The 11,453-nt window shown below is 42.7% G+C and overlaps 1 protein-coding gene across 1 annotated transcript; it reads left to right on the forward strand.

Annotated features, from left to right (window-relative positions):
• The first annotated feature begins 9,346 nt into the window (after positions 1-9,346).
• LOC142835572 (neuromodulin-like) lies at positions 9,347-10,686 on the forward strand. The gene has a single exon (XM_075949134.1). It carries the CDS (start codon positions 9,406-9,408, stop codon positions 10,090-10,092), a length of 687 nt encoding a protein of 228 aa, XP_075805249.1. The 5' UTR covers positions 9,347-9,405; the 3' UTR covers positions 10,093-10,686.
• The last annotated feature ends 767 nt before the right edge of the window (positions 10,687-11,453 follow it).

Consider the following 11,453-nt stretch of genomic DNA (forward strand, 5'->3'; position numbering starts at 1 on the left):
AGAGCCTCTCCTCTACTGAGGAGACACCCCGATTTCAGCTTGGCTTTCGGGAGGTTTCCTTCATGGGTTTTCTTATCCATGTAGATCACAGATTCACACAATGAGATGGAACATGGACGAAGGGGAAGTACAACTTCCTAGCAGTTTCGTAGTTTCCCCTCCAGACAAACAGCTCCCAGCCACCACAGAAGTGGATAGTAACATGCAGTCACCCAACCAAGTTGGCACATTTGCCATTCTGAAAGCGTCCAGTGAGCCTTCGGTGTCCTGGGCATCATCGGTCAAGCCCCTCGGCAATAGTTCAGTATATACCTCAGCAGCTCATGTTAGACAAGGAACTAGGGACGCTTGCTGGGTTCCTAACCCTATGGCCACCCCAAGTAAGTGGGTGGGTAAACAGGGACTGTTGCCTGCTAAAGGAATAAACCTCCCAGTGTGGTGTTTTTTTCAAATTAAGCAACCCAGAAGCAGGAGTACAATGTGGTCTTTTCAAATATTTCAAGAATTCTAACAGGCAGTGGTGGCCAACGCCTTAATCCCAGCACTTGGGAGGTAGAGGCAAGAATGAGTTCCAGGAGAGCCATAACTACACAGATCAACTCTGCCTTGAAAAACCATGTGTGCGTGTGTGTGTGCGCGTGTGTGGGTGGGTGTGTGCATGTGTGTGTGTGTGCCTGTGCACGCTTCAATGATACATTTCCTGATGCCCAAAGGAAAAGCAGTAGTGAAATTTTATGTGGAGAGAGAAGTAGGAAGTGGACCAGCATAATCAGTCCAGAGGAGCACCTCACGGTCTGGGTTTGTGTCCAGAGGAGCACCTCACGGTCTGGGTTTGTGTCCAGAGGAGCACCTCACGGTCTGGGTTTGTGTCCAGAGGAGCACCTCACGGTCTCGGTTTGTGCCCAGAGGAGCACCTCACGGTCTCGGTTTGTGCCCAGAGGAGCACCTCACGGTCTGGGTTTGTGCCCAGAGGAGCACCCCACGGTCTCGGTTTGTGCCCAGAGGAGCACCTCACGGTCTCGGTTTGTGCCCAGAGGAGCACCTCACGGTCTGGGTTTGTGTCCAGAGGAGCACCTCACGGTCTCGGTTTGTGAGATGAGCACGCTTTCACTGAGCTGCCAGGGCCTCAGAGTGTGAGAACTTTTTTGGGCCCTTTGGCTTGGACCCGTTAGCACCTCCAGTTTTCGCTGTGTTTCTGCTTTGTCCTCTAGCTTTTTAAGTTGGATAGTAACTCTCTCCACACGGTGCAATCTCGGCACCAGCACTGCCAAGTCTCCCAAGCAAGCTTGGGCCTGTGGGTGTTCATCCCCAAGGGCCTCACCACGAGCTCATCTAACTCTGCAGAGACAGAAACTAACCTTCTCCCTTGGGTGCTGCTGATCTCACTGTTTTGCTCACAAACAGGCATCAGAGTCTCTTCACCATCATGTCCCTTATACACTCTCCTTTAAATCTTTACTATAGTGGTCAAACAGTAAATTATAAAAATTGGTTTAAGTTTGTAGTTAGCCAAGAAATTTTGCCAAAGAATGAAAATTATCCCTCTTTTTCCTCTCTTCTTACTGGTCAGAATGACTTCTACTGTCACTGCGACTTTAACAATAAATCATCATTACAATGACCTGTAGACCTGTAATAAAATACACATCAAAACAGAATGATTCTGAGTATATTGTCGGTGCTTGGAATATAGTTTAATTGTATCATTTGTTTAATATGCTAGGAGCCCTCGGTTTGACCCACCAACACCACAAATAAAGCCATAAGACAACATGTCCTGTTGAGTACACAAAGAATGGACCATATGTGCAGTGTTGGTGGGAATGTACAATAAATAGTGCACTATGGAGAACAATGTGGAGGTCTTCAGAGAACTAAAAATAGATCTGCAATATTCATCATAATTTTCACTCCTACATACCAACTCAAAATGACTAATCAAAGCGTCTCTAGGAAATATTTACATATACCTTTACACAGGAACATTCTTCAGAAATACCAAAGGATAGAAGTAAGGCACATGCCTTGGATAAACGATCATCAAAATGCGGTGTATTCACACTACTGTGGGATATTTGTGCACTGTGTGAAGATGTACTGCTGTGTAATAATAGATGAGGGGGCTGGAGAGATGGCTCAGTGGTTAAGAGCATTGCCTGCTCTTCCAAAGGTCCTGAGTTCAATTCCCGGCAACCACATGGTGGCTCACAACCATCTGTAATGAGGTCTGGTGCCCTCTTCTGGCCTGCAGACATACACACAGACAGAATATTGTATACATAATAAATAAATAAATATTTTTTTAAAAAAAGATGAGAATCCAATAGCGAGGCAGGAGGTACAGGCAGGACTTTTCTGGGAAGAAGAAAGGAGAAGTTGCCAGCCAGGCATGGAGGGGAAACAGGAGGTGCAAGGTGGACAAGGGGTAATGTCGTGTGACAGAAGGCAGATTAATAGAAATGGGTTGATTTAAATTATAAGAGCTAATTGAGACAAGACTATGCTAAAGGCTAAACTTTCATAATTAGGGCTGGAGAGATGGCTCAGCAGTTAAGAGCACTGGCTGCTCTTCCAGAGGTCCTGAGTTCAATTCCCAGCAACCACACGGTGGCTCACAACCATCCGTAATGAGACTGGTGCCCTCTTCTGGCCTGTAGGCAGACATGCAGACAGAATAGTGTATCCACAAGAAATAAATAAATCTTTTTTTAAAACTTTCATAATTAATAATAAAGCTCCATGTTGCTATTTGCAGGCGGAAAGTCCTGATGAAGAAGCAGTACTGTATCATAGAGTGAAATATTATTCATTCATACACACTACGTATTAATACTAAATCTTAAAAAGGCCAGGAGTGGTGGCTCACACCTTTAATCCCATCACTTACAGAGCATGGCTAGAAAGTGGGCATGGTAGTGTGTGCTTGTGAACCCAGCACCCTAAAAACCTAGGTGTTCAAGAATAGCCTGGACAGCAAATCCCTGTTAGAGAGAGAAGGGTCATAACAGAGATAAAAAGACCAGTCATGTTGTATTCGTGAAAGTGGGTTAATAAACACACTTGTAGCCTGGTGACAATGACCCACACCTTTAATCTCAGCAGTTGGGAGGCAGAGGCAGGTGGATCTCTGTGAGTTCAAGGCCAGTCTGATCTACCGATCAAGCTCCAGGGTAGCCAAGGATACACAAAGGAACCCTGTCTCCCAAAAAAGAATGAGAGGTCAGGGGTGCTGGAGAGATGGCTCAATGGTTAAGAGCAGTGACTGCTCTTCCAGAGGTCCTAAATTCAATTCCCAGCAACCACATAGCTATCTATAATGAGATCTGGTGCCCTCTTCTGGCCTGCAGGCAGAACACTATATACATACATTCCTGAAATTTTCCACAATGCAGTGTTTTTGTTTTTTTTAATACAGCTATAAAATTCACAGGATAAAGCTTTCATACCTCTACGACCAGTACCACATGAATGGCAGTGACAAGCATGGCGGCTGGCTTGGGATGTATCCTGGCCTCTTGAACCATGCTTGCATCAGCTTCCATATGCTGTTTTATTTCTAAGATCAAGAAACCCGTAGGCTCTCATTCACAAGTTGTAGCTTCAGCTGGCTGGAGTCTTGCCCGGATGCTGCCTTTCCCGATGCCCCACTCCAGAGCAGAAGGTCTATTTTTCATGATAATGGCGCCCACGTGGACAACTGCTTCCACATAAAGCCTGAGATAGCTTGGGAAGTAATTCTAGAACGAAATGACAGCTTTGTGCATGGTTTCTTGGTAGCAGCACTCTCTCAGGTCTATTCTGCTTGCTAGAGGCAAGCAAGCGCTCTCTTCTAAGAGAGGCTTCCTGACTCAGCTTTAGCTGCAAAACCCTGAAGCTCATTAAGAGGTCCTGCCACGAAACACTTAAACAGTGTTGACGAAAAGCTGAACACATGCTTTTCGGTTTTCAGCCGTAGCAGGAAAAAAGCTGTGCCATTTAAAAATGCCGGCTTTCTGGGCTGTCCTGCCAGGGCAAACTCTGACTCTTTTACGCAGGCGGTTCGTGCAGTTTGCAAGCACAGGCTGCTGAAGCTCGCTTGCTGGCAGGGACCTTGAAACACTGTAGACTTGTGGCACTGAATGCGGCTCTGGCCGGTACCTCAGCCAGAAGGTTGGAATGGCAGAAAGCTAAGGAATGGGCTACATCTAGCCGGCAAAGCCACGCCTTTAGTCCTACTGGTAAATTAAAGACTCATGTGGTCAGAAAAAGAGAGATATACAGTAAAGAGAGATTCAAAGACAGAGAAAATTTCTGAATGGTTTAAAGTGTGTTAAAAATATATTCAAGCTGAAAGTTGAAGTTCTTAAAGCAAAAAACAAAAAAAGGAAGAGAGTTGTGTGTGGTAGTACACACCTTTAATCCCAACACTTGGGAGGCAGAGGGAGACAGACCTCTGTGACTTCAAGGTATAGTAGCAAACACCTTTAATCCCAATGCCTGGGAGGCAGAGACAGGCGGATCTCTGAGAGTTCAAAGACAGCCTGGTCTACAGAATTTTTCCAGGTCAAAGATATACGCTCAAAAAGCAAAAAGTTAACCTAGGAATATCACAGCTTAGATTCTTAAGCGCCTAGTGATTTGAAGGCGCAAATCAAAAGTGTTCCTGGATAGTAAAAAATTGCAGATTCACAATAGGACAGATTCAGACCACTAAATGAGTCACACTGTTGGATGAATGTACGTAGGCTTGGGAGAGAGAAGAAAAAGAATATAGAGAATAAAGTTAATGGTTTTAAAAAAAAAGGGTAAAGTCTTTAAAGAGACAGAGTACAGATAGTTAAGAGATTAAAAGAAATAAAGAAAAATAAGCCACGTAAAAATGGAAAATTCACAGAGAGTCTGGATTATGTACATTGTGTTTTCTTTAAAATTTTTGACTGTGAAGGAGCTAAGCACAGAGAGACATTTCATTATATGGGCTGCCAAGTGGAACCAGAATGGATATCATGAGGGTATGATTTCAGAATTTGGGTCTAAGGATATGATGCTTTGGAGAGGGTCTTCTTTTGTTTTCACAGAGGATCAGACCTTGTGGATTGCATTTATCCCGATGTGGTATGATAGACCATGTCCTCCTGAAGGGTTGGTGTGAACACCTTCAGAAAATTGCTTTCATTTTCTTAGATACATATGCTGGACCATTATCTGTCTTTATTTGTGCAGGTATACCCATGATGGCCATAACTTCCAATAAATGTGTGATTACTGAATCAGCCTTTTCTGAGCTCAGGGCAGTAGCCCATTGAAAACCTGAATACGTGTCTATGGTGTGGTGTACATATTTTAATTTACCAAATTCCATAAAGTGGAACACATCCATCTGCCAGATTTCATTTCTCTTAGTACCCTTTGGGCTACTCCCTTCAGGCAATGGTGTTTGATTATAGAAAGAACAGGCAGGACATCTCTTTATAATGTCCTTAGCTTGTTAACATGTAATGGAAAATTCTTTCTTTAGGACTTTACTATTGACATGATGCTTCTTATGAAATTCTGAGGCCTGCAACACGCTTACAAGCAATAATTGATCATTCTCGGTGTTGCCTTATGCTAGAGAACCAGGCAGACCTGTATGGGACCGGATGTGTGTTATGTACATCGGACAAAGCCTGTTCCTGATTATGTCTTGTACCTGGATAAACAATGAAGTCAATTCTGTGTCATCTGGTATAAATTCAGCGGTTTCAATATGCAAGATAACTCTTTCTGCATATTGTGAATCTGTAACTATATTAAGAGGTTCTTTAAAATCCCTTAGCACCATAAGAATGGCATATAATTCTGCCTTCTGGACAGAATTATAAGGGCTTTGTTCCACCTTACTCAATTCATCTGACTTGTAACCTGCTTTCCCTGATTTATTTGCATCAGTATAGAACATACGGGCTCCAGTTATTGGAGCATCACGTACAATTCTAGGAAGAATCTAAGAAGTTCTTTTTATGAGGTTAAGTCTACCACATTTGGGATAGTTGCTATTAATTTCTCCCAAAAAATTAGCACAAGCTCTTGCCACGGTTCATTGTCTTCCCATAACTTTTTTATTTCCTCAGTAGTAAAAGGCACTATAATTTCTGCTGGGTCTATACCTGCTAGTTGGCGAAGTCTCAGCTTACCTTTTATAATTAAATCAGAGACTTTTTCCACATAAGTTTTTAATTTTTTACTTGGTTTATTAGGTATAAATATCCACTCTAAAATAATATCTTCCCTCTGCATTAGAATCCCTGTAGGAGAAATTCTGGAAGGCAATATGACTAGGATGCAGCTAAGACTTGGGTGCACCCTATCCACATGTGCCTCCTGTAATTTTTCCTCATTCATTGTCAGTTCCTTTTCTGCTTCAGCTGTCAGTTTTCTTGGACTATTCAAATCTTTATCACCATCTAAGGTTTTGTTTAAATGAACTATTAGATCAGGTGTTATCCCAACAGCTGGTCGTAGACTGGAAATGTCTCCTAACAATCTTTGGAAGTCATTAAGAGTCTTTAACCGGTCTCTACTAATTTGTGCCTTTTAATTTTCTCTAATCCTATTCTGTAACCTAGGTAATTAATAGAATTTCCTCTTTGAATCTTTTCAGGGGCAATTTGTAATCCCCACCTAGGCAAGACTTTCTTTACTTCTTCAAACATCCTTTCTAAAGTATCTTTATTTGAATCAGATAACAAGATGTCATCCATGTAATGATAAATTATGGACTTGGGGAATTGTTTATGAATTATTTCCAATGGCTTACTTACAACAATTGGCACAATGTAGGACTATTGAGCATACCCTGTGGGAGGACAGTCCATTGATATCTCCTATTAGGCTGAGAATTATTATAAGTAGGCACTGTGAAGGCAAATTTTTCTCTATCCTTTTCTTGTAACGGTATAGTGAAAAAACAATCTTTCAAATCAATAACTATAAGAGGCCATCCTTTTGGTAACAGAGAAGGCAAAGGAATTCCAGATTGTAGTGGGCCCATAGGTTGAATTACCTTGTTGACAGCTCTTATATCTGTCACCATTCTCCATTTACCAGATTTCTTTTTTACAACAAACACAGGAGAAACCCAAGGGCTGGTTGATTCCTCAATATGGTGAGCATCTAGTTGCTCTTGCACCAGCTGTTCCCATGCCTGTAATTTATCTTCAGCTAGAGGCCACTGTTTGATCCATATTGGCTTCTCAGCCATTTTAAAGGTAGGGCTGTTGGTACCTCTAAAGGTTTGGTATTTGTTGTATGTTCTTGTACAGCCTGAATGGCTGGTAACCTTTTTCCATGATACCTCACCATATCTTTCCCAGAATTATGAGTTCCTGGAACTACAAGAATGTTAATCTGGGTATTCCATTGCTGTAGCAGGTCATGGCCCCATAAATTTATGGCAATATTGGCTATATATGGCCTTAGTCTTCCTATTTGCCCTTCGAGCCCTATGCATTCAACCCATCTTGTGCTTTGTTTTACACGAGATAGGGTTCCAATTCCCAGGAACTGAACATCTACCTCTTGAAGAAGCCAATTCAGATGCCAAGATTCTGGGGTAATGATACTTACATCTGCACCTGTGTCTAATAAGCCTTCAATAAAAGTGCCATTTATACAGACTCTTAGCTTTGGTCTTTGATCGTGAATAGAAGTCTGCCAAAATATATGTTTACTCTGTCCTACTGGGTTTTTTGACTCATCCTCCATGCGTAATTCATCATTTAGATCAATATTACATTTTACAGCAGAAATTGGAGCTTTTAATTTTCTTGGTGAGGCACGTTCTCCACTGTGACTGGGAATGACTGGGCCACTGTTGGCTTGGGGGCCTGCGAGAGGCCCCTCAAGGAGGTTCCCAATGATATCGGATTGCCCCGTCTGTCTGTTATTGACCTGCATTCGTTGGACCAATGCCGTCCTTTACTGCATCTCCTACATATACCTGAAGGCCTAGGTCTCCTATTTTTGTCATTCCCAGAAGAGATATTATTCCTAGAAATTCTTTGCCTGCAATCCCTTTGCAAATGTCCCAGTTTACCACAATTAAAACACCTGGCAGTTTGATGTCTCCTCATTGCTTTGGAAATTCCTTCTCCTACTCAAGATTCATCATTATAGCTAAACGTCTCAACATTCATCATATGCTGAATCCATTCTTCCATAGGTGCTGATCTAGACTTTAAAGGCCCAATTATCTTTTTGTATTCTCTGTTTGCTTTCTCAAAAGCTAGAGATTCAAGAAGTATTCATCTAGCTTCTGGGTCTGTTACCCCTATGTCCAGAGCCTTAATTAATCTTTGCAAAAAGTCAATAAAGGGTTCTCTCTGTCCCTGCCTAATTCTGGTATATGATTCAACCCTTTTTGCTGGATCTTGTATCCTATTCCAAGCATTTAAAGCTGCTTGGTGACATAGACACAGTACTTCATTGTCATAAAGAGCTTGGACCTGTGGATCAGCATATTCTCCTACACCAAGAATTTGATCTTGGGAAACCTCAACACCTTTTGCTCTTCCTTGCTGTTCCATATGTTTGGATTCTTCTCTGAAATAAATTCCAAATATCAAGGAAGGTCCATTATCTAAAACTGCAGACACTAACTGATGGAAATCATGGGGGGTAGCTCTAGCATTAGAAGCCCAAGTCCTTATCATTTCCTTTACATATGCAGAGTGCAAGCCAAAATTAACAACAGCTTGCTTAATTTCTTTCAGATCATTCATTGCTATTGGCATCCATCTAGCTTCTTTGACTCCCTTTGAGCCTTTAGAAGTTGATGCTTTGTCAGAATTAAGTATAGGGTATGTCACTAGAACCCTGGGTAAGCCAGTTCTAATAGCTGGTGGAGGCATTGTATCCTGTCCTTGTGCCTTCTTACTCTGTTCACCAGCTCTAATAATTTCTCCAATCTTTTCAAATCTTTTTATCATTGTCTCTCTTAAATCCTGAATCTCCTGGCCTGTATATGTTTCCAGTGATTTCACTGAGGTATCAATTTTTTGGTCCCCATTCTGCACCTGTGATTCCAAAGCTTTAATTTTTTCTTTCAAAGATAACATGTCCTCCTTAAACTTTTCTTATATATCATGTAGATTCCCATCTTGGATGTACATTCTGTCTGTTACCTTATCAAAACTTTGTGATAAAGTCTGAACGTCAAATTCAACAGCCTGAACCTTTTCAGGTGACTTTCTAATACCCTTGGATATGGAGTCAATTTTGTCTGTCATAGTATCCACTTGTTCAGATAATCTCTGATTTTCAATAATTTTAATCCTGTCAATTACTGGTTCATTATTAGTTCGTAAAGATTCTATCGTTCGGGGGGAATAAGGAAGAGAGGAGGAAAGGAGAGGAGGCGGGAAGAAGGCCGGGGAAGATACCACCATGCTGTGCTGTATGAGAAGAACCAAACAGGTTGAAAAGAATGATGAGAACCAAAAGATTGAGCAAGACGGTGTCAAACCGGAAGATAAGGCTCATAAGTCTGCGACCAAAATTCAGGCTAGCTTCCGTGGACACATAACAAGGAAAAAGCTCAAAGGCGAGAAGAAGGGCGATGCACCAGCTGCCGAGGCCGAGGCAAATGAGAAGAAAGATGATACTCCCGTTGCTGATGGTGTGGAGAAGAAGGAGGGAGACAGCCCTGCTGCTATCGATGCAGCCCCAGCCACCAGCCCCAAGGCTGACGAGCCCAGCAAGGCAGGAGGTGCGCCTTCTGAGGAGAAGAAAGGTGAAGGGGATGTGGCTCCCTCAGAGGAGAAGGCCGGTTCAGCTGAGACAGAAAGTGCCGCTAAAGCTACCACTGATAACTCGCTGTCCTCCAAGGCCGAAGATGGCCCTGCCAAGGAGGAACCTAAACAAGCCGACGTGCCTGCTGCTGTCACTGATGCTGCTGCCACCACTCCTGCTGCAGAGGATGCTGCCACCAAGGCGGCCCAGCCTCCAACGGAGACTGCAGAAAGCAGACAAGCCGAGGAAGAGAAAGAAGCTGTAGATGAAGCCAAACCTAAGGAAAGTGCCCGACAGGATGAGGGTAAAGAAGACCCCGAGGCTGACCAAGAACATGCCTGAACTTTAATAAACGGCTTTCCATGTTGCCCCCACCTGAACGCTGTCTCTCCCACCCTTTCTCTGCTCTGTTCTGAAGTTTCCTATCCTGTTCCGCTCATGAGTGTGAGCCTGTCCTCTCCCACCTACTAGCCCCCTCTCTCTGTGTGTCAAACATTTAAAAAAAGAAAAAAAGCAGGAAAGATTCCCAAGTCCAACAGTGTGGCTTAAACATTTTGTTTCTTGGTGTTGTTATGGCAAGTTTTTGGTGATGATGATGCAGTCATCTTGGGAAATTCTTGCACTGTACCCCAGTTTTTTGATCTGGTGCGTGTGGCCCTGTGGGAGTCCACTTTCCTCTCTATTCTCTCTGTTCAAAGTGTGTGTGTGTGCGATGTTCCGTTCTGAGGAGTCCAAAATATTAAGTGAATTCAAAACCACTTCTGTTTCCTCATTTTCAATGTGATGGAATGAACAAAAAGGATTAAAAAAATTCAAAAACCCGGTTTGTTTTAAAAGTAAATAAGTAAAGCAAATGTGCCAATTAGTGTAACTTGAGGCTGTGAGGCTCCTTTTTCAATCTGAATATTAATAAATCATGAGAGTAATCAAAAAAAAGATTCTATCGTTCTTAGGAGTGCCATATTCTTCCTTAATGATAGAATATGGAAAAAAAAAACTGAAACCTAGTAACAAGCAAATTAAGGTATCCCCATAATCATATAAACCTTGTATGACGTAATCCATTGTATTAGTAAATATAAATTTACTAATCCATTGTATTAGTGAAAACAAAGCAATAAAATTTGTGTTAGAAACGAAAACTGCCATATTACCTATCATCCAACTCGACTGTTGCCAAGTCGCGATGAAAACGGGGTCCTATTTCAGTGCCTTAGTAGATGTTAAAAACTGGAAAATGCGAGTTTCTCAACAAAGTAAATGTAATTAAATCAATTCCATAGACAGAACCAGAAACCCAGAATCCAGGGGTAAAGAAGAGCAACCTGGAAGCCGCTTATGCCTCCACGTGACAGAGTCACCCTGAGGGGTTGCAGCTTTCGGCAACCGGCAACTGTGTGCTCTGGTTCGCGCCACTTAAGAGCTGTGCTTGCAAGGGAGATTTAAAAATGACTCAGAAAAGAGCAAACCATGCAGGCAAAGACTATGCGGGCCTGTGGAGTTTAAATCCACGTGGAGAGGCAGATGATAGGGTGCGTGGGGACTTGAAGTCAATCTGAGGTGTCTAAAGGGAAAATATAAAGAACTGCCAGTGCGTGATAATTTATATTAAACTGCTGGCTCCACGCACAAGACACAGGCCACAAGGCCACCGCAAGGCACAGGCCACGGCTAAGGAAGGGAGCCGAGCGGGGGAAGGAGAG

This window comes from Microtus pennsylvanicus, chromosome 15, assembly GCF_037038515.1.
Source record: "Microtus pennsylvanicus isolate mMicPen1 chromosome 15, mMicPen1.hap1, whole genome shotgun sequence".
NCBI classification, from domain to species: domain Eukaryota; kingdom Metazoa; phylum Chordata; class Mammalia; order Rodentia; family Cricetidae; genus Microtus; species Microtus pennsylvanicus.

What these genes read in the sequence shown, in the direction of transcription:
- LOC142835572 (XM_075949134.1), top strand. Translation starts at nt 9,406, where the DNA reads ATGCTGTGCTGTATGAGAAGAACCAAACAGGTTGAAAAGAATGATGAG.